The sequence below is a fragment of the Varroa destructor genome, unplaced genomic scaffold, assembly GCF_002443255.2.
Source record: "Varroa destructor unplaced genomic scaffold, Vdes_3.0 BEIS01000003.1, whole genome shotgun sequence".
In the NCBI taxonomy this organism is placed as follows: domain Eukaryota; kingdom Metazoa; phylum Arthropoda; class Arachnida; order Mesostigmata; family Varroidae; genus Varroa; species Varroa destructor.
In genome coordinates this window covers 49,850,406-49,872,653 of record NW_019211456.1, presented here as the reverse complement: position 1 = coordinate 49,872,653, position 22,248 = coordinate 49,850,406, and the positions used below count along the sequence as shown (strand labels likewise).

The following is a 22,248-nucleotide window of genomic DNA, read 5'->3' as shown; positions in this document are numbered from 1 at the left end:
GTTTGTTAAACATTTTGATTAAAGTATCAGATCTTTCACCATTCCTCCCACATTCAATACTAGTATTGCAGCAAGTAAGTAAACTACAGAAATGAAAATATAGTTTACCTTAATAGTCAATTATATCGATGAGATAATTGAATTATTTAATTCATAAATCAGATTTAGTATATACTTGCATTAATTATGTAAATAAAGCACTTTGATCTTCTAATACAGATTATATGACACCGATATAGTCCTTTGGCGCTCTGCGCCACAAATCGTCTGCCGTCCAAAGTTGTCTGCTAGAAATTGCATTAATGTAAATAAAAACATCTTTTTTGTCAAAGTGAATCATATTGTGTTGGCACTTTGCAATTGACGTACATTTGATTCTATTCTTGCTCTTTTGGATAAAAACTCTAACTATTGGAAACGAAACCACTTATTTGTTGTTTTAGCTCTGAAATTCTAGCTCGTTTTGAAATCAGCGACAAGCAGTTATCATCCTGCCTTACAATGTTACAAAACTGGGAAGGTATGTCATTGTTCTACTACATCGATACACCTTGGGTTTCATTCGATTATATCATGGTGAATACTAAGATTAATACGGTGCTTTTTGTACTTATATATATATATATATATATATAATATATATATATATAATAATCAACAATTTTTATAATAATGACATCTCATTTTAACGGCGCGTATGTAGTAGTTGTTCTAAAGTTTTATCATAACCTTAACCAGTGGTGCATTAAACAGTGTCGCATTCGCACATGAATAGGAGAGTTTGTTACACACTGAACAGACCACAATGTGAGATGTGAAACAAAATTCGAAAAAAACAATAGTTTATTATTATTATTATTTCCCATTTCATTAAATATTGTGAGTCTTGATTGTATTGAACAATTTACTCCACAGAAACAAAAATATAACTTAGTAACTTCAATAAGTAATTGCATAGAACTTACTGTAACCAATCATAGTAATACAGGCTAATGGGGCAATAACTGAGTGATAGCTTATTTTTGAATCACACATTCATCTTTCTTCACTATCACCAATGGATATATTTACTTTCGTCAATATTACTATAATTCTAAAGATTCTCATTATTTTTATTATTACTCTCAAATCAAAAAAGTTTAGTTGCTTCAGTTACTGACAATTTTTACCGTATATTACATAAGTATGCATTTACATTATTTAAGATACCGTTAGAGAACTTAGTCTGAAAGGATTAATTTTATTAAGCTACATTCAAGTCTTGACATCAGTTAAAATTGTGGTCCGGAAAAGTTTTTCCTACGAAATTTTCGAGTGAGGTTAAAACAAGCTTGCTCATCTTGCTTGTACTGCTTTTTAAATGAGTAGATTTCAAAATTCCTAAACTCCTCGAGCAATAATACGATGATATGCTTTGACATGACATAGTCCTTTTCCATTATAGAATTACGGAAGCAAGCCCGACATCTTGAAAATGAAATCGACCTAAAGCTGGTGTCTTTTAGTAAGGTGGGAACGTCATTGGGGTCGCGGGATTTCACCCACGAGAATAGCGATACAGTTCCACTGCTAAGCAGCGCCGCCTCCGGCCATGTGGTAGATTCGATGACTGAGGAAATCGAACATCTGCTGTCGCTCGTGAGTATCTTTAATTTTGAATATCGATACCCCACAGAAATATTTTCAAGATAATTACGCGCCTGTACTCGAAAAATAGAAACAATAAACAGTTAATAAGCTACAAATAAGACATATTGTTATCCAAAAACTGCATTATTAACTTTGTATCGTCCTCTGCTGCTTTGGCCCGATGACTTATATGTAATATTACGATTAGTATGAATGCCAAGTACGTATTTTGTGATAAAGCAGTTCATGCATAAACTGCAAAATTACTCGACTTACGTTTTCGCATTATAAAATTATTTATTGCAGTTACAGCAATTGAACGATGACATGTCTGAGTGTGAAGGAGGCGGCAGCTCCCGCCAGCACACGTTACAACGACACAGAGATATTCTTAAAGACTATACTGCAGGTATCACAAACCCCTAAGAACTCTTTCTGAACATTTTTCATTATGCGAGAGACGTCGTCGCTGTTTGAAATTAATACTTAAGGTCAAATGTTAGGCTTAAAGGGAATTAATTCGAACCGGCTAATACTATCCTGGTCAGCATCTCAAACTGGAACATATTTGACTAAATTACAAACTGTGCTTTAAACTAATCGAATCCGCTCTTGTTTTTCTATGATAAAATTATATGCCGTATTTCTCTGTCCAAAAAGCATTCTACTATTGTGGCTGCATTAATATAAGGCTGTTACAAGCGAATCCGGTAGATTTTGAAATTAAAAAACTTTTGAGCCACGCCGTGAGCAGACGATGTTAGGCTAATAAATACTTCAGTTATCTTAAATTTTGCGAGTGAAAATCGGTTGAGTCTACTCTAGGACAAATGAGCATAAAAAGAAAAATATCGTTTAGTATTGATAATCGGAGCCAGCGTGAAGGTGAGCAGATGTTATCTCCAGAGCAAATGCTGTCTCCAGTTCTTCAAACGACCGTTGGCATGGCAATCGAAAGCACGCACTCTAAGGACTTAATTCCAACGTCAGACTGAAAAGCAATATTCGGGATTGCATTCAACTCGTTTATTCTCCCGATCTAAATCCCTCTGATTACGGGGCTGTCTATACCCTAAAAAGAGCACTTGGTGGGAGTATATCCCGCTACCATTTACTTTGAGAAGCCATAAAGAGAGAAATTATATATGGAAACGCAAGTAGGTATGTAGTTGTTTAAAAGCCAACAGAGCGCCCGGACATATATGTAAAAAATTAAATGAGAGTACCTATAATATAGCTTAAAAAACCATCGTTGTAGCCTAACTGGTTTAAAAGTTCCGAAGCCCGCCGGATTGTTTTCTACGTTGTATTTGTCGTATGGGGAAAAATCTACGAACGAAAGCTATGATGATCAACTGCTGGATCAAAAAGTACACTCTTCAGTTCTTTTTTTATATCTAGTTTTATTTTATGTACACGTATGTCACACTCGAGTGTAAGGTCCTTTTTCTATAATAGAAAGCAATGACTTCTGCATGTATGAAGGTGCTTGTATATAAATATGATAGCTTAGAAATAATAATAATGGTATTGCCTTGAAAGCGCTCGTAGCTAAACAACAGACAGTCAACAGGCGTTGACCATGTATTATTTTCATATATGGTGCGTACCTGCAGTGAACCTTCAGGCTCTGTCAGTGACATTATACTACACGACAGGCGTAATTTAATTAAAAAACAATTGCTTCTGTCCAGTTGCTTCTGCTATTGGGTATCATTTTTAGAGTTCAATAAGACAAGAAATAATATCGAAAGTCGGCGTCAGCGGGAAGAGCTTTTGGGTACGTCAGGCCGCGGGGATAGCGCCTCCACGGACCACAAGATGAAAGGTGCCGCTGCCAGCGGTGGCGGCGTCAATCGGAGGGCAGACTTCTACCTAAAAGAACATGAACACATACGCAAGTACGGTATCGTTCACATATGTATCTCGCGCATAACCCAAACAAGACACAATACGTTCACGTTTCGACATTTGATACAAATACTGTATAATTGTATTACTCTTGCTCTTCCTGAGCAGTGGCCCTGCACACTATAATATGCTAACTATATCGACAATTGGGATTTTACACTGAATGTCATTGTTTCAATAGTTCCGAACGTTTAGTCAGTGACCAGATCAACATAGCCATTCGGACTCGTGAGGAGCTTCGAAACCAACGAGGAACCTTGAAATCAATGCAAACCCGAGTGACGACTCTTGCAAACCGCTTTCCCGTTCTCAATTCACTCTTGCAAGTACGTTAAAAAATCTTTTCGGATTCCATTTCCATGTTCCGTGCTTTTATCTGATAGTAAGGTATGTGGGCACAGAGTTTTTTTTTGCCGCTGTAGGTTTTTTGTTTGATGTATCATTGACTTTGATTAGATTATAAGATATTTAGAATGGGTGCAACGTTAGTTGGTTGGCTTTCTATTTTCTAGAGTTGACTCCAGCAGTATAAAATGCTTGACAGTGACCGAAGCAGATGGCGTTGGATAGAAATGCACAATACATTTTAACTAAACCGCGTTAATTTGAAATCTATTTAATTATCAAATAACCCTGTTTAAGTATCGCAAAATGTAGCTGCGGCAGTGGATTATACCCTTACACCGACAATACAAAAGCTAGCGACATTAATTACTATTTACCTGGCTAATAAATCTTTTTGTTTGTGTTCTGTTTTCAGCGTATCCATATCCGTAAGCGAAGAGACTCGATCATTCTTGGTCTCGTAATTGGCACATGCACTTTGCTACTACTATTGTACACGTTTCGCTAAAAATATATAAAGGTTTTCGATATAGGTTTGTAACTCAAAGAGCAGAAATATTTTGCCAATAGGTCTGACTTTATTAAGTCCCACATGAAAATGGAACATTAATGACCAATATTTTTCTGGACCTTGTTAAGTTCTATGGAAGGATCACTCGAATGCAAAACAACCCATTAAATACCATTTAATGTGCGTATGTTTGTAATGTATGTGGATTGTGGGCTCTCTGATGTATCTATGGGACAGGTACATAAAGATAGAAAGTGGTTTCCTTGAATTTAGTTGGTGTTGGCTTTACACTTTGATAGTGAATCGCTTCAAATGGTCACTAAGAAGCGAACAGGGCATTCCAGTAGAACAACTGGTGCTGCCAAGTAATATCAAATCATCACTAAGCACGGCCGTCGGCAGTGCAGAGGAACCTCTTTTTTTGTATCCTTTTCTTTTTTCATATATATTTTTTTGTAACCACTGCAAGTGTAGTGTTTATCACAACATAACAAGAGTCGAATTTTTGTGAGATCATTCGAATCAAGTAGCAACTAAGGGATATAGAACATTTCGTTAATATAACAAGAGCTCGCTATAAATCAAAAGTGAGTGATACGGATTTTTCACTCGTCATTGGTTTAAGGAAATACAAACTAAAATGTACATAACTTAACTAAGTAGTATGTGTTAATGACGGAAAAATCGTTATTCAATTTAATCTTGCACCTAAACGCATCTCTCACATAAACCTCTTCTACAGGCTTGTGTCGCCTCAGGTGTTTGATATTAAAACAAGCAAAAGTATTCATTAATATATGCCTTAATGTTGCAAAAAACAAAAAAAAAGGTCCTTGTTCCTAACTGCTTTTCAAACATTTTAGCGCATTTCAGCAAGTAGTTATTTTGTATTTTAATGACAAGGTTGATTTTTTCCGACTCAGTCTTTCACTTCAGTACTGCTTAAAAAGATACTAGGCGTCTATCACGACTCGTATTGGGGCAGTTTATTGAAGCGTGTCCATTGCAACCAAATTCGGTCTTCAAGGCAGAACTGTAGCATGACCACGATAGTTATATTATTTACGTCTTTTTAGTTCAGCAAGAACATTTGAGTTAAAAAAAATAGCTCCATTTTATCTAAGATGTAACGGTATATTGTAAACTGCATTTAACATAGTCTGAGATCAGACTGACGCACGTCGTGGCAGCTAACCCATATATAATCAAAATTTGTTAAATTTATTCCCAATATAATAAGATGCCTTTTCTCGGTAATTAATTATTAAATGCAAAAAATATATAAGTAACTCTTTTCAATAGTTCTCGGATGGCTCGTTTAAATGGCTATTTGTCCCTTTTTATGTTGTACAGGAAGGTCTAAAGATGCGAATTTTGGCCGACCTACGGCTGCACTATCAATGCTATTTCACGGCACATTTCCCTCATTTCCTAGCACTATAGCAACCAGACTTTGGGCTTAATGTATCTGACATTATGAGACGATGAGTCATGGTATATACAAGGTTTACTTGTATAGTATGTAAAAACAAACGTTAAGAGCTTAACGTGGATTTGTTGCATTTATCAAGAGTTGGAATTACTGATAGGAACTCTACATAGTAAATCACCCACAGTATAGGCAAACCCGACCCGTGGCAGTCAGAACAAGCACTGTCGTTAGTTATCGGTCGTTCTGTGCTGCAGAACGAACGCGTTCCCGATGTTGCTTTGCTATCGTCATAAAGAAACTGCGTAACATCCAAGGAGCGGCACAGATAATCTAAATGACTGTTATACTAAAAGTGGTCATTTGACTTGTTATAACTAAAATTAACGATATGTGATGATATTAATAAAAATATGACATACAATACCAGTTGAAATTTGTTTCTATTATTACGCCAGCAGGTATTTAAACTTATGAATCAAACGCGTCAAAATTTTGAAAGTGATTGGTTATTTATATTTCTACTGACATAGCCTAAATTCGGTTCTCAGCTAAATCCAGGATTTCTAATAATGCTACAGTTGTATTTTTTAAATCAGAAATATATGTTTTATACTATACATTTGTTAAAATCCTCACTTTGAAGCCAAAATTGAGTTTGGTGTCTTTAAAATATCCGCATTGTAGATAGCCTCACATATTTTCGCAAGTTACGATAACTGATGTTATCTTTATGTCGTTATTTAGTTCCCAACTCCGGTCTACGGTGGCAGCCTGGATATTTGAGTATCGTACACATTGCTGCGTAGAATTCTATCATTTTTATTCACACCAACTGAAGTTTTTTTTGCTGGGTGCGTAAAGAATTGATTGTAAATTCGTAAAAAAAATGTGAAGTAAATAGAAATTCAGAACGAATAGTGATGAATATTTAGTACGTTGTAATCGAATTTTCGTCCTATTTTAACTATCATATTATAAAAGCCCTGACTGAATGCTTACAAAAGAGATTTCTCTGCATTTTCTGCATCCCCGTATTGGTTCTGCTTCCTAATAGTTTGGACAGCACTGTTCCTGACACAAAAATTTAGCTTTCGGTAATTTGGGCTTCACTAAAAACATCTTATTTATTATTCGTGAGCAGTGTAAGCATAAAAGAAACATTTGTTACGATGAACTTGTTTTCGCCCGGGTTGTTTTTGGCCTTCCGAGCAGACGGCAATTGCGTCATAGAAGTACTTGTTTACGCTTGGCTCCTGTGTGGGATATGTGAGCACTATTTGCCATTTTTTCTGTGCGCAGTTGTCAGAAGGAGTTCGATCGATCATTTGTGATTACTTTGTTAACGCAATTAACCACGAACGCAATGGAAGACACTAAGTACGACGGAGTGCTGTTAGATGTACTCAGCAGTTGTGGAAGACCTGAACGATTTCTGGATATAGTGTTTGGATTTCTGTACCGCAGGTGAACCGACGTATACATCTGTAGTGTATGCTTGGCGCGCACACGTCCTCAGAATTACACAGGAATATATTTTCCATTTAAAAAATAGATTGAACATGCTATCACTGAACTTATTTTCAAGTTTATTTTATCATGACGACTTAGTTGTGTGTCCAGCTGATTTGAGCTTTTTCCCGAATATTGACCTGTTGTGTAATAAATTATATATAATACAAAATTATACGAAATAATTTTATCTATCCTGTTGTACACATGATATAAATCTTTAGGAAATGTATTTAAAAAAATTGCACTTAATAACCATCAATAATATTTTTGTGTTTAAAAAAGCTCTATTTGTATGTATTTCCGCAAGCTTAGTTAGAGAAATCTCAATACTATGATAATAGAGACTTCACTGTGTCTGTCTGAATACTGTTAATATAGAAGTTCTACTGTCGTTAGCTAGTTACTTTTGTATAACAGTTACCTCTTATTTTATTGAGCCTTTATTACAACTATAAATTTAATGATGTACTTTATTAATCTCGCAGAACGGATTTTTATCGAATAATCGATTCTACGCAAGCAACTAAGGGATTTCCTCCTGGCTACGCAAATAAGGTGGCATATCAAGCGTTCGAAAAGTACCAGAAAAGAGCGACCAGTGACACCGCTAAGGTACTATCTTTCATTTGCTTCACTCCTTTTTAATACACACGAACTTGTAGAATTTGGAACACTGTGGATTTTGACTCAGAGCTGGAACCATAGATAGCTATAGCTTGGAAGCCATGCATCGTGAAAGATTCACGTTGACGTATACAATAACCTGCTCAAAAAATATTGGCACTTTCTGGCGATCTTAGTTCGACTCGAAAGCACCGCAAAACGAACCTAATAGGGCTTACGGTTTATTATTTTCGTTTTTGCCAATGCATTTGTAGTAAGGCTAGCGTTACATATACGCACTTACATGTTGATTTTCATGTGCCCTTTGGTATTCAGCGGTTTCCGATTGCAATTAACGATTTCCCCATGCTTGCATGCGTTCTCAGAAAGATGCTCTGGAATTGGTCGCGAAGCCTGCGCCTCCCGTTTCAGCCGGCATCCGTGAAGAAATGGTGGACATTGGCGGTGAGCAGGTCAGCATTAGTTGCTTGCAGCCCTTCTATGGAAGCATATGTATGTCACATAACCACAAAAGACCTGTATCATTCAAGGTCTAACTGTTCATTTTATTCACTTCGCTCGATTAATTTTCATCTTTTTGGAGGAGCATTGCTATAGCCATTCCATCTAAAAATTGTTTAAGTGCGTGAGTTAAATGAGTCATACATATTCATAAATGACCGGTCTCTGCGGCTTCTTTATATCAATATATTAATGACTCGCATGCTACTAATATCTTTGTCAATCCTGTTATTCTAGATGACTCTGCAGCGTTGTGAAGATGAAATTGTTGTTCAAGCTGATGGGGTTAGGTCCAAAAAAGGAATGGCCAATTTTGTTGCAGGGAATGCGCCACACGACAGGTTAGTATATATATAATATAAAGAACGTACCTCCTGGACCGTGTGGTCTTTTTATTAGTATTTGAGCATTATCTTACAAAAATATTATTTTGCAAGAGTTGCGGCTTTAATTAACATTTCATGTTTTTCAAACAATTTGATGAACATGGATATTCCATTAGTTCGGACTCATTCAATGGTGCTGCTCGCGATAACTACAGTTGGACTCAGAGTCATGACGACATTGACGTTAGAGTGAAAATTACGAAGGACCATCGAAAGTTTGCTGTCAGTTGTCCCGAAGGAATGAAACTTAAAGGTATAGAGTGTAAAATTCGTTAAAAAATCATTGTTTGTCGGTTATTCTTGTCTTGCGAACTTTGTCTTCTCGGTTTATCGATCATTAAGTAGGCCTTTGTAGGAAATTTCTATATACTCGAGTAGGAAACCATATTGAGTAATAAATTAAATGCCGTCACGTCAGATAAGGATAGAAAAATGCAGTTGAGCTGAAAAAACCTTTACCTTCATTAGCGAATGGCGTTGTCACATTATTTTTAAAACCATCCGGACGCCTAATAAATGTTCTTCTCTGTTCAGTAACTGCCTATGAAAAAGATGTTCCAGTAACACTTGTCGAGGGGGATCTTTCACACAAAATTAAAGAATCTGAAATGGTATGGACCTCGTCCCCTGGAGAATTCATTCATGTAAGTTGCCTGCTTTAATGTATACATTATAATAGGCATATATGATTACTTAAAATTTTAAGTTGCCTTGCGAATATCTACAACGCGGATACAATCTATATATAAGCACTGCCATTATGTTCGATCTATATATATAATCTATAAGAGGGTCCTGCATTTGTTTAGCATTTCATAAATATGTAATTACTTAAAAATGTAATAATTACATGAGCATGCGCTTTACAATAACAATTTCAGATTTCGTTGGAAAAAATTGGTAGTAAGTGGTGGGACAGCTTATTAACAAACGAAGTAAAAATTAGCTTGAACGAACTGGAGGTAACAAAACCATTTGATGAATTGGATTCCGAAGAGCAGATGAAGATTCGACAACTTCAGCAGGAGCACCTCGACAAGTTAAAAGGAACTAGAGAGACCAAAAAACAGGTAAAATTTATTCGCGGAGCGAATTCTCACATCGCTTCCATGTAGAGCGGGATAACCTAGGAATACTGTCTAGCAGCCCAGAATAACACAGTCGTCAAATCTGATCCCCCTGCAGCATATAAAAATATAAACTGTATAAGCCGCTGGTTGGTGTAGTGTATTTTCATTATTTGTTATATTCAGTAGACAAGCTTTGCAGATATGGGTGACCTATGTAAAGGTCGTTGTATGACTCGATATGGCTATTTATTTCTTCAAAATGTAGAACGAATGAAAGAAAAACTACAGTTCTTTTTACTTAGGAATAGTGCCTAATTCTAGTTAACTGAGCTAAATAGCTCATTTTATGATATTTTTTTTGTGATGTTTAAAAAACCTAATTATTAAGACCTATACTTCCCACAGTGTAGTTACTATGCTCGCATGTTTATTTAATCAATCGATTTTTGTGAAATTCCCAGTTCAGTTTTCTTACTAAATATTACATGATTTCGTGTCACTAAGAATTCAGTTGTGGTATTCATATTTGCAGAATATTGAAGAAATGTTAAAAAAAGCATGGAACGCCGAAGGCTCTCCGTTCAAAGGAACTCCATACGATCCTTCCATGGTAAACATGAATAATGGTACGACTGACCTAAATAATTCGATTTAGACTAGAGTTGCCTAATCTGCCAATCTTAACTTGTCAAAAGTATACAGTTTTCTCAGTTAACTGCTCCTGAAACTGAAGCGTACTCGTGGAACAGTAAATCATTGTTTTCACTAAAATGGACGAAGAAGGGCGAGGAATGACTCTACTATAGGACATTTATTTCATTGTAAATTGGTCTCGAACATCATATGCATTTTAAAATAGGCAAATCTTTATATATGTATTGACGTCATAATATTGTATGCACTAGGCGAGCGAAAGAGATCAGTGTAACAATAATCATTAAGCAACATTGAGGTATTAGTGTTGTTCTGTAAATATGATATCTGATTTGAAAATGACTACATCAAACTTCTACGATAACGTTCTCGCGCTATAAAGAGTACTTGTTTTTAGGTAAAACAAGTTACCCTACCTACTTACTACTGTGTGAACTGTTTGTCATAAAAAAAACATCAAGACAAATATATAAAAGAATCATTATTGTCGCTATTTTTTGTGTATATGTTTCATCAGCATTGCTATGCACACCAGTCCAAACTGTAAGTGACATAAATCGAGTTTATGTACACGTATTGAAGGCCACCCAACTAGCGAAGTCTTCTTTTTAATTGATAACATTTATAATGATTAAGTGTTGAACTAATGTAACTGCTTCACAAGCCACCTACGCTACGGCCGAATCCAGTGCATGGATGGACTGGCATTAGTTTTTCTCAGAGAGGAAAATATGAAAGCTTCGTCGAACGAAAACTAACAGACAGTTACTTATATGTGGTTTGGTCTAGGTTACAGGGCTTAAAAGTAGAGCATAACAACGTTAGATTTTAGTTGCATTTTTTATTAAAACTACACAAAAAACCTTTAATATTTTTCAAACGCAATAGCCTATGCCGGGCTTGAATTATTTTGTCGTCATATCTTCGTCTTCCATGAGACAACCGATAAGATAAATTACGTGTTTATGTAAGTGGCTTTCGTTACAGTCACTTTTTAGGAAAAAAATATGATCTCAGTAAGAGCATCTATTACATAATAATCAGTGTGGAACGAATGTAAAATAGCTTGTATAGATTAACAAGTACCATGAACTAAGCAACATCCGTATTTATAAATATTGCATGAGCTAATAGCGCTGGAAAATAGATAGTGGGTATAAGATAGCTATTTTAGAGTCTCTGGATGATTAGGACGCGGTAGTGGAGTATCTAAATAAGGGTAACAGAATAACTAACCAACTGCAAAACTGAAGTTTAAGCAGAGTGAGTCGTATTCATAAGTGGGTCTTTCGTTCCTCAAAAAGCTGCGTATTGTTGGGACAAAAAGGAATATTCCGGGAAACCAAAATAACGACTTAATATGAAGAAACTACTGTATAGAAAAGATTGCAGTATCTAAAGTGAGCTAAATTACTCTCTGGTATATCTAATACATGTATATATATATATATATATATATATATTTTTTTTTTTTTTAAGTTTATCTAAGTTGAATTGTACAAGGCACAAAACTCCTGGTAAGTCCCGAATTCATTTTAAGTGGCTTAATTACCAAAAAGATATTTTTCAAGTTCCATATTTGAAACAATTTTAGCATTCCATTAAACGAACAACTTTCATCTCCAAGAAACGATTGTTTTCCGTATTTAGAGCCGATATTCGTAGGTGCCTAAGTATCGCAAAGATGTTGTCATTGTGTTTTTGCGGAAACTTGTAGTTACTCAGCTATGGCTAAAGCGTCTACTTCAACAGCGCAGGTATTTCGCCGGGTACACGAGTCGTCCGTTAGCGTTGTGCTGTTTCCGAGGGCAGAACTATAACTATTATTGCCGTGTCGCATTATTATTATTAATAAAGTAAAAGTTATTAAGTTAGACAGATGGAAAGATCTACAGAGGCGCCGACAGCATCATCAGAATATAGAATATCTTGCCCGAGGTTTGAATATGCCCAGTCCGGTCATATAAGTCACCACCAATTTTGCAACCATGTTGTTGGTATAAATTCTGAAGGAATATATACGAGGTCATACAAAAAGGAAGAGCCTAACTAGCAGATATAGAATTTTCCAACTGGATCTAATAGAAATTACTGCCATTTATTTAATGAAAAAACGCCACTTCGTGTTTGGTAACTGTCTACTTGATAAGAAATAATTATAGTTCAAATTTTTTTTTAGACGTTGCTAGAGGAGGACACAACGGACAATTATATTTAGTATAGTTGGAATTCCTTAGAGATTTTCTTTACCTGTTACCTCTGAAACCTGTTAAAGTATATTTCGAAAATGCGTTCCCTCAGTTAGCTAAGGTCTACTCCGAATATATTTTATACCAAAAATTGTAACATCTTCATTTTCAATTAAGAATTGAAAAATTGAAAGAAAACTGACAGAGAATTATAATAGAACTGAACTTATGAACTGATCATTATATCGCGATTACATAAATCACTAAGCTAAGTCAACCCACAACAATTTATCTAACTATGAGGAGCGTGGAAGTTGATGACTAACAAAAAACGAACGAAGTTGGAAACAAATAATGAATCCATTCTTGTAGATGTTTGTTATAATTAATTAATTTGGCCATTTGGCATTTATGTAGGCGCTCAAAATCATTATATGTCACCTCTGATTTGCGTACTGGCAAAAATGCCCTCTAAACGGCTCGAAACGACGTAGGTGGCACCCCAGTGACACCACGGTAGCGAACTTAATGCAACAAATGACGATACGTTAATGTTCAAAAGCTGGTCAATAGCTCATTTTTCAAAATTACTTTTAAGTGGAAAATAATCGATAAATAAATTTAAAACGAAAGTTGTATATTATTTTACAGTACCTATTGGTTTTAGTAATGTAAGTGTATATTTAGAAAAGTTAGTTAATTCTATGGCTGGTTAATTCTAAGATCCTATAAGTGAGCCTATCTTAGAAATATTAATAACTTATCTAGGATCATTTGCAGCTTAAGAATCATTTTCGTTTATCCAATGATATTTTAAAGAACAACAGACAGATTGGGAATAAATAACGCTTTTTGTTCGACGCATGCACGTTAATACCTTCTTCCGAAACGCCCATATGTAAAGTTCTCGCGAAAGTTCTCTTTTTTTGGTTGGAAACCGATACAGTGTTATATTGTAGTGTTTACTGTATAAACACTACAATTTATTGTATAAAGCGCATGGATCCTGTCTTGGTACTCATGGGTAGGTTCCATAGAGTTGCTCCAAGCTTTCGGGTCAAATGTATTATACATTTACATAGCGCGCCGCTTTCGAAATGGTCAGGGAAAACTAGATTTAAAGGGAAATCGAAGAATATCTTGGCGAAGGTTGAAAGAACAATCGACTGAAAAATAGGCATATGCGACGCTAATTGAGCGCCACCTGGTGCTTCAAAAAAGCTATCCATAAAAAAAAATTTGCCCAAACCAAGTGTTAGAATCGACGAGGTCCCTTAGTACATAACAAATTTTCCCCGGGTCACTCCTAATTTTTCAAGAAACAAAATAATGGGAACCTGATGGACAAAAAAAAAGTTCAAAAATGAAAACAGTTGCGACGAGAAAAGGCCTCCATTAATGGGCATCGACAATGGTAGCTTAACGAGATAAAGGATTCCGAAGGTATGTCATATTTGGGACTTGTTTATAGCTTTTTCTTTACGTGCGGCGACGTTAAGCATCACATTAAGGCAAATGCAACGGTATATTGGGTATGTAGCTTTCTCTAAACAAGGTTGGCTACGCAGGAATAAAATTATCTACAGATAATTAACAGTTGTTTTTAGCAAAACTAGCAAAGATTAAGCGGGATTATTCTTTATCTTGCCCCTGATAAGTCATAAGAGCCATTAAAGTGACATCGATTACTCGCCGTTCGGGAGCCCAGTTTGCTCGGTCGCAATCATATTTTTTGACACAACAGTGCTACAAAACATACCGCTATTCAAGGTGAGATCAAATCCATCAGATTCTAAACTAGTTAAGACTCACCGTACTAAACTGGGTTGTCGAAACAAATAGGTAATTGTAGTAAAAGATCTCTTCGCAAATGGAAAGCAATTGATTATGAAGGTAAAATAAAAAATCACTATTGTAGCATTATAAGAATCACCTGCAAGTGTTAAAAGCGAACTAATAAGGACATAATACTAGACAGTTTTCTCAATGTGGCTATGTTATTATCGAACATCCGAAAGGCTTATGCTTGATAGATAAATATGGATGGCTCCTAATAACCTTAAATTTCTATCGGTCTATTGTGCAAATAAGTGTTTAGTTATGGTAAACCTCGGATTTCTTTTTAAGGTTGAGGGGGGGTTCTTTGCACCAACCGCTTAGCAACATGAAAATGATGTCCATCAGCTTTATCGATAGTCACATGACATTAACTACTGCTACGACTGATCCAGTTAAAGCTATTATCAATGGCATTGTCTTGTGTCAAGCGGACAGTGGGTGCCAATGGTGGTTGACATGCTATGGAGTGTAACGCCTGTCTGTGCCTATGTTTGCGCTCTTTTTGCGCTATTGGCTGTCTTTGTTGTCGAGTTACAGAGCGTACAATGGGGATTGGTTGATTGATGTAAACTTTAAACTTTCGCTTTCCATTTGCGAAGACATCTTTTACTACAATTACTTATTTGTTTCGACAACCCAGTCTAATACGTGAGCCTTATCTAAACGTAACTAAAACAGCAATAGGCGGACCATATAAGGTCATACGAGGTCGCCAACCCGCTTTCCACTTTAATGAAAGCTTAGATATAATTTAGAGGCAGTTTACGGTGAAATAAATTAATTCAAAGTAAATTGGAATGCTTTTACTATCATCATCTTATTAACTTCGTGGACTCTATAATGCAGACTTCTGTGTTCTTTACCGTCTTTTATTAATTCTTTCTACCGTTCCCCCGGCAATCAGCCACTTTGCCTTCGTCTATATCAATCTAAAAAAAAATAATCGCACCCAGCAACAAAAGACCGAATGAATAACAGTTTAGTTAAACGGGATGAAAATAGACATAGTTAGATGGCTCTAAAAATCCTGCTTGGCTTCAAGTGCGTTTGTGCTTCTTAAGACGTAACAATGTATAATTAGAGTGCTTGTCTCGAAATGTCATGAAGTTAGAAATCATTCAAAGTGCGAAGAACTGAAATGGTCCAAGTGACCTATAAGCCCCGAACTTCCACTCAGTCAGCAAAAGCCAAAACAAACGCTTTCTCTACCGCTTTTCTGCTGCTATGCAAAAAGCTACTCCGTCGACGTTAGTACTACGGCCGGTTCCTATTGCCATGTGTGCCATCTCCGTTTGTGACACCAGATGCGTATCTCCAGTTTCCGTCACTTTGACAATTTAGTGAAGGAGCAAAAAGTAGAAAATAGTGTGGAAGAATACTTTGAGACGTTCGGCAAGAACGTCGGTACTGGTCAGGACAGTCCGGATAGGGCGCACCGAATAATGCAATTGGGCAAACCCTTTGCCACTAGGAGGCGAGAACAAGTCGGTGGCGACGACTCCATCGCCGCATCTGAGGCAGTGGCATTTTCGCCTTCTTCGAGCCGCGCGATTTTCAAAAAGTCACGCATTTATGGGGCGTGGTCGAGTATGGTCGTCCTAGCAATGCGAACGAAAAAAGCAAAACGGGCTTCGAGAACTGTGGAAGTAAAGTTGACGGCGTGCAGGGGGAGGGGGCAGCTGTGTAGGGCAAAAAGGGAAATATGAAGAAATTGAATCTCACGGCCAGTGGGTGGATTTGTCGAATGTGAAAATTTGAAAAACTGCAAAGAGGAGGGCTAAGAAAGAGGAAAAGGAAAAATGTGGAAAAAAGCACAGGGGCATCGAAGAAACTGTAGAAGCACGAGAGGTAGATGGCGCGTGGAGCTGGTTGAGGAGATAAAGAGAAAAGGATGGAAGGAAGCAAGAAAAAAGAGTGAAACAACGAGTAGAAAGAGGATTCTGGATGTAGCGGTCGTTTTCGTCGTGACATCGTTGTGGCAACTTGTGAAGTTGGCGATAGCGGCGACGCGTTGATAAAAACGACAGTAGTGGGGGTACGAACGCAACCCCGTGGCGGAGACGCCTCTCTTCTCGGTAGGCAGAGAACAGAACGAAGAAGAAGCAGACAATGATAGACGAAACGAGAACTGTAGCCATACTGGTAGTGCTATCAGTTGTAGTAGTAAGAGGAGCAGGATATCCTTGTGGTTCACTTCCAGGAATGCGTTAAAGGCTGGGTCTACGACGTCATTGACGAGAATAGTGGCGGCGGCAATGCTGGTAGCGCAGTGGAAAGGGCGCGCGACGTTTGAGTCTGCGATTGGGGTATTTTTTCTTCTTTCGGACGAACGGACGTGCAGAAAGGAACGAAGAGAATGCGGGCTTTTTTTTTCAGTTCTTTTGCGTTAGAAGCGTTGCCGGCAAAATAGAGAGATAGAAAAAGTAGAGAATAGAGGGATCTCAGGGATCGAGCGGACTAAGTAGGCGGGTGGAATGCAAGCGACAAAGAAGAAGCAACAAGAGATTGACGGACTTGTTTTTTGAACTCAGAAATGTGTACGTCTAAATAGCACATACTTGTAATCCAGATTGTAATCTAAATGTAAACCTAAACATCCTTAATCATATGGTCTACGATAAAAGTGGGGCAGTTTAACACTAAAAATGTGTACGCTTATCGTCCAATCCAGCACTACCCATTTCCTACCTCACCTCTTTCACAAGGCTCAATCCTTGTATCACATCAACCATATAAATAATATATCTTAATAAGGCAGAGATCAACATTTAATAGCCACAGAGTCTGATAAAAGCAATACTTTTTGAGCACTTCGAGAAGTTAAGAGAGGATAACAGTCAAACGGAAAACCTTAAAATTAATCTAAACGATTGGGTATCTACAGTTCACAGTGAATTGCGGTTTGTTAAGTCATAAGAGCTTCTCACTATATATTCACGGTACACCCTTCTGAAATAACCACAGGATGCTTGAAGTTAAAAGAACCGGAAATAACCTATTGTCAGGGTGATTGCTACAGAGAAATTTCAGTTTTTGAGACAGGATAGAAAGGCAAACACGTTTTCAATAATAACTTGTGCTTTAGCTTTTCCCTTTAGCATAAAAAAGTTCTAGCATAGAACTTTTTTGCATAATTCATGCGTAACCTTTATCATTGTTTAGTTGACGATGTATTTAGTTACACTTGAGATACTGACTTCATCAAATGTTTACGATCCGATGTATTGATACCAAATTATAAAAAATTTGTCCATCACAATCGCTATGACATATGGCAGAATTAATTTAACATTTTTTTAAATTAATTAATAATCAATTAAATTAACAGTTTTTATTGGTACACTAAGGAGCTATTTTCTTTCTCTAACTAGGTTATATAATTGTCTTAATGATTCCGTTGTTCGTTTCCAAATATTAAGTTTTCGTTACATGAGTCTTTTACCAAATTAAGTTCTTCTAAACCCCACTGAGCAGAGGAGTTATTCATGAATAAGCCTCGTATCGCTTTCAGATAATTGTTTTTGACTAGATACATGTGCTGTTATTAGAATTTGGACGTCATAATATGCGTAGTCAATAGTATCGCCTTGCGTTTTTGACCCAACTGAAAGCTTTTAGAAAATTATTGCATAAACCGGAAATAGAACTTGGATGTATATTGGGTAAGAATTAAGTTCAACATGTTTATTTCTATTGCTTTTCTTCAGGACTGGAAACCTGTGATTTTCGTCGGTTGGATGAGGGATAGCCATTCCAAAACAATGTATTCGGAGTTTATCATCGGCTCAAAAAAAAACCTTTCCTATTATCATAAGTGGAACAAACTGAATAGAAAAAGTAGGACAATGAATAGAAGAGAAAGAGATAATGACACTTTATTATAGCAATACATCAGGCAAGTCAATTCTGTAATCAAATTGGTTGTCTCACTATGGCGATGTAGTGCAAGGTTGTTATTGCTATTGGTACTGTCTTCATTTTATCGTAAAGTATCTTTATCCATGTTTTTTTTTTTTTGCTGTTTTCGCCCTAGTAGTGGTAGAAGAATAGCCAATGGAACGATGCATTAGTCGCAGTAGTAAGATATTCAAGCGATCCATTGCTGGTCATAGAGCTGTCTTACAGGCCGCGAACGTGAGCGTCGTTCAGAAAGATTCAGCTAAATTTGACATCGGAGACGTCATCTGTAAATGGATAGATAGCTATCTAGATGTTGTCTGTAATTTAACGAAGCATCGAAGCGGTTCCTCCGGCGACGGGCGGATGAACGGAGTGGGATTGTTGCGTTCGCGATCGAGGCACAAGGCGACACGGGTCGCGAGCAGATCGCAAAAACCCAAAACTAAAATAGTGAAAAAAAAAAACTGAAAAGCCATAGCGTCGCACCAGTATATGTGGTTGTGTAATTATTGTGTTCTATGAAGCCCATCGATGTTCACGAACGCGCACTGTAATTCCATGCAAGACTAACACATTTTACAATCTTTGGTAAGGACGTGTTTCGTTAGCGATGAAACGCGTGTTTATTAGGGTATTATAAATATTTGTCAAGTTTAAACTAATGTGAAAGTGTTCGCCACACAGAAAAAAAATATGCTTTGAGTGAATTTGATTGTCTCCAAGAAATTTCCAGCTTTACGGCAAACGACGGTCAAACATTAGCATGTAAGCTGTACGCATGCTATAGGATACGTTTATAGAGATTAGCGATCGCCATTATATTTAGAGAGGAAACACTGGTAAATGGCATACGTATTTTGATTTTACTCTGGCTAACGGAACATCCCCGTTAAGTAAATTATATAATTTGAACGATTAGCTCACACAAATTATCAGTAACTTTTTAAGCCGTTGGAAAATAAAAGTTGCTCCGCCATTTTTAGGTAATAGGAATGTGTAAAGAACACTCTAAGTTCATTAATAAATACATAGCACAGCCAGCTAAATAATGTACTGAAGTTTATGAGTGTAGATATAAAATCACACGTATGGCTAAATTTTTCTTCAGAGTATCAATGATTTTCAAGCCTAAAAATAATAATCATCATGGTGAAAAGTTAGTTCTCTAATTTTTATGTTATTTGTGGACACATGTATCGTTTACCACTGTGATATGTCCTTACCACACCGAAGGAGCGCAGCAACATTCAACATCTCAGCTACATTCATCGTTTTACATGTTCCAGTTCGTATTTGTCATACTTCCTTCCTCCATGTAAAAATAGGTCTCTCACGTTTTATTTGAGTTGGTCGCAAGTACCATCTGTGCATTTGGCCTACGTAGCTTTATAGGGTGCCGTAGGCAAATACAGCCTCCAAACGAATGGAACAGTGCTGCTGCACCGACCCTTGCCATAACTCTGCCGGTCTGCTGTTTGACCAGGAAAGTGATGCTGCTGCCGCCGTCACTACGTAAACGGAACGGCATCCTCTTATTCTCTCTTTTTTTTTCTTTCTCCAAGGAGAGTCGACGCCCACTTGGGTGGCAACCGACCGGCCGATCGGACCGGCGCCAACCGTGCGCCTTGCTTGGGCTCAATGGGCTAATGCCTTCAAGAAGGAGTGTCGTTGAACGTGCGTCTGTAATACGTGGGGACCTTACCGCACAAACATAAACCTACAAAGACACGGACTGTGTTCGTGTGTCAACCACGGCCATTTGACTTCCGAAAAGAAAAACAGGATTCGCAGGATTGCCTGGAAGGACGAACCTACCGGCCAACGAACCAATACGAAGGAGTTAGTAGGTAGAATAGGCAGAAAAAGAAGGAGCTCAATATAGGGGTAGGGCGGCAGAACCTGCGGTCAGGATAAGGTACCTAATATACTTAGGTACGTACAATGAGATAGAACTTTTTTGGGCTTTCGACCCTACCTGTTTCTGTTGATTTTTTATTCTATAGCCATCTGACAGACTTGGCGGATAAATTGCTTCGCGACGGAGAACAGGCCGCCGACAGAGTTCATACCGGAGCCATCGAACAGGACGGACGATGAGCAAACGGAACAGACCAAACCTCTTTTTTCTTTTGCACCTAAATTGGGCAGAAAAATGTCCCTGCTGTAATGGCCCCAGTGTGCAAACGTAGTAGAAAGGAGATAAATGGGCTCTGGTAAGTGAGCGACTCTCTTCTTTCGCTTGCAATGGAAAAAGCGTCCCACACCGTCGATGAAAATACATCTTGATAAAATGTTCATTCTAATTCGGTAACCAAACCAGATAGTAATTATAACCACATATAATAGTTATTTTAATAAGCGATCCGGCCACCTGCGGACAAGTTCTAGGCCACATGGTCGAGTTTCTATGTTTAATGTAATAATAATTAACGTCATTTTTTACTGCAATATTATGTAGAACCTTACTAGAATACTAAATTATCTACAGATAAAAGCAGCATAATGCTAATCTTCGTTTCGGGCTATAAGCGATCAGGATTTGGGCCTGACTCTCTGGTCTAGTACCTGTCGCGAGAGGTATCAATGATAAACTGATACTCTTATAATATGAACAGAATACGTTATGTTTACACCGGTACGTGTCGAGTTCTGTCTAACATGACAATTTTTAATCTTATCTTATTGACGCCTTTGATGTGTATTACGCAAACTCGAACCTGAGACTTTTTACATTTGGACTCTGCATACTATTAGTGCATTTTTGGACAATTAAGTCTGCTTAAAATTACTTTAAGTACACATTGGTTTTTAATAGTACAGTTTGAACGTTCGAACTGAACGTGTGTATGCGAGACAGATCTATACTCATTTCGTAATTACCGGAGTCTTCCTGGTCTAACCAAAAGCGTCTTGGTCTTGATCGGCAGATCGAAACCCCGTGCTTCTCTCTGCAAGTCTTTAAACTGTGCGTGCCAAGCGCAAGCAGAATCAGCAGTGTACTTACACACGAATTCATCAAACTTGATCCGCGGGTCAAATTTTCGTAGTCTCTATTTCCGCCGGTTAACCGAAGCGTAACTTAGAAACCGTCTCTGGCTTCTGCTTGTAAACCTCGAAAGAATAGGTGGCGTGATCTTCGAATTGGAACAACAATGAAACACGACCACTGAAACAGCTGCGGTGAACATCACTGAGGACCGATTCTATCACCTAGATCCTCAGTTCTCAAATGGTCGAACGCAATATAAGAATCTCCTATATCGAAGGCTCTACGTTCAAAGCAAGCACGCGACGTGGTAAACGACTGGAGGGCTTCGGTTTATGTTGTTATAAGTGCAACGGACTGTTTTACGCTGTTGCCTAACGGCGGATGAGGCATGGCCGGAGATTAAGCCAGCCACGAAATGATCGTGTTGAGTGTACAACTTGCCTGCAATTAGCTTTTCGACTAAACTATTCATGAAATGTATAAGCACTACACCGCTGAAAAACGAAATCATTGCCTATATCACATTCTCACTGCACCGTGTTAAAGCTTACAAGAGTGAAGTGGAAATCCTCAAAAGTAAGCCAATGCACCCGTTAACTACGCTCCTAGAGGACGAAAAGAACGACATGTCCGAACAACAGTCACAACCCGTGTTGTGACTTCACCGACAATAACAAGGCTGGTTGAGCCCTCAGACCGGACTTGCGAGACCTTTATCCTGAAAAGCACGCATCACGGTACCTGCAACCATGAAAA

At 37.6% G+C, this 22,248-nt stretch overlaps 2 protein-coding genes across 4 annotated transcripts; both read left to right on the top strand.

Moving 5' to 3' along the window:
- The first annotated feature begins 317 nt into the window (after nucleotides 1-317).
- Gos28 (golgi SNAP receptor complex member Gos28) lies at nucleotides 318-4,664 on the top strand. The gene is made up of 6 exons (XM_022797992.2): nucleotides 318-520; nucleotides 1,445-1,638; nucleotides 1,936-2,038; nucleotides 3,353-3,530; nucleotides 3,722-3,866; nucleotides 4,301-4,664. The coding sequence occupies exons 1-6, from the start codon at nucleotides 502-504 to the stop codon at nucleotides 4,391-4,393; spliced, it is 732 nt and encodes a 243-aa protein (XP_022653727.1). The 5' UTR covers nucleotides 318-501; the 3' UTR covers nucleotides 4,394-4,664.
- A 2,339-nt stretch (nucleotides 4,665-7,003) lies between these two features.
- LOC111247276 (nudC domain-containing protein 3) lies at nucleotides 7,004-18,994 on the top strand. 3 transcript variants are annotated; one of them, XM_086982784.1, is made up of 10 exons: nucleotides 7,013-7,292; nucleotides 7,826-7,952; nucleotides 8,330-8,416; nucleotides 8,703-8,806; nucleotides 8,968-9,104; nucleotides 9,386-9,495; nucleotides 9,733-9,921; nucleotides 10,454-10,547; nucleotides 12,055-12,092; nucleotides 12,293-13,417. In XM_086982784.1, exons 1-9 carry the CDS (start codon nucleotides 7,192-7,194, stop codon nucleotides 12,066-12,068), a joined length of 963 nt encoding a protein of 320 aa, XP_086838910.1. In that variant the 5' UTR covers nucleotides 7,013-7,191; the 3' UTR covers nucleotides 12,069-12,092; nucleotides 12,293-13,417. The 3 variants fall into 3 exon arrangements, with proteins under 3 accessions (XP_022653724.1, XP_086838910.1, XP_022653725.1); XM_022797989.2 differs by lacking the exons at nucleotides 12,055-12,092; nucleotides 12,293-13,417 and adding an exon at nucleotides 18,311-18,994 and having other exon boundaries at nucleotides 7,004-7,292; XM_022797990.2 differs by having other exon boundaries at nucleotides 12,055-13,417.
- The last annotated feature ends 3,254 nt before the right edge of the window (nucleotides 18,995-22,248 follow it).

What these genes read in the sequence shown, in the direction of transcription:
- Gos28 (XM_022797992.2), top strand. An exon ending in TCGAACATCTGCTGTCGCTC is followed by an intron (nt 1,639 to 1,935) that starts GTGAGTATCTTT and finishes TATTTATTGCAG; the next exon opens with TTACAGCAATTGAACGATGA. An exon ending in GAACATGAACACATACGCAA is followed by an intron (nt 3,531 to 3,721) that starts GTACGGTATCGT and finishes TTGTTTCAATAG; the next exon opens with TTCCGAACGTTTAGTCAGTG.
- LOC111247276 (XM_022797989.2), top strand. Translation starts at nt 7,192, where the DNA reads ATGGAAGACACTAAGTACGACGGAGTGCTGTTAGATGTACTCAGCAGT. An exon ending in CGACCAGTGACACCGCTAAG is followed by an intron (nt 7,953 to 8,329) that starts GTACTATCTTTC and finishes ATGCGTTCTCAG; the next exon opens with AAAGATGCTCTGGAATTGGT. An exon ending in CATGGTAAACATGAATAATG is followed by an intron (nt 10,548 to 18,310) that starts GTACGACTGACC and finishes GCTTTTCTTCAG; the next exon opens with GACTGGAAACCTGTGATTTT.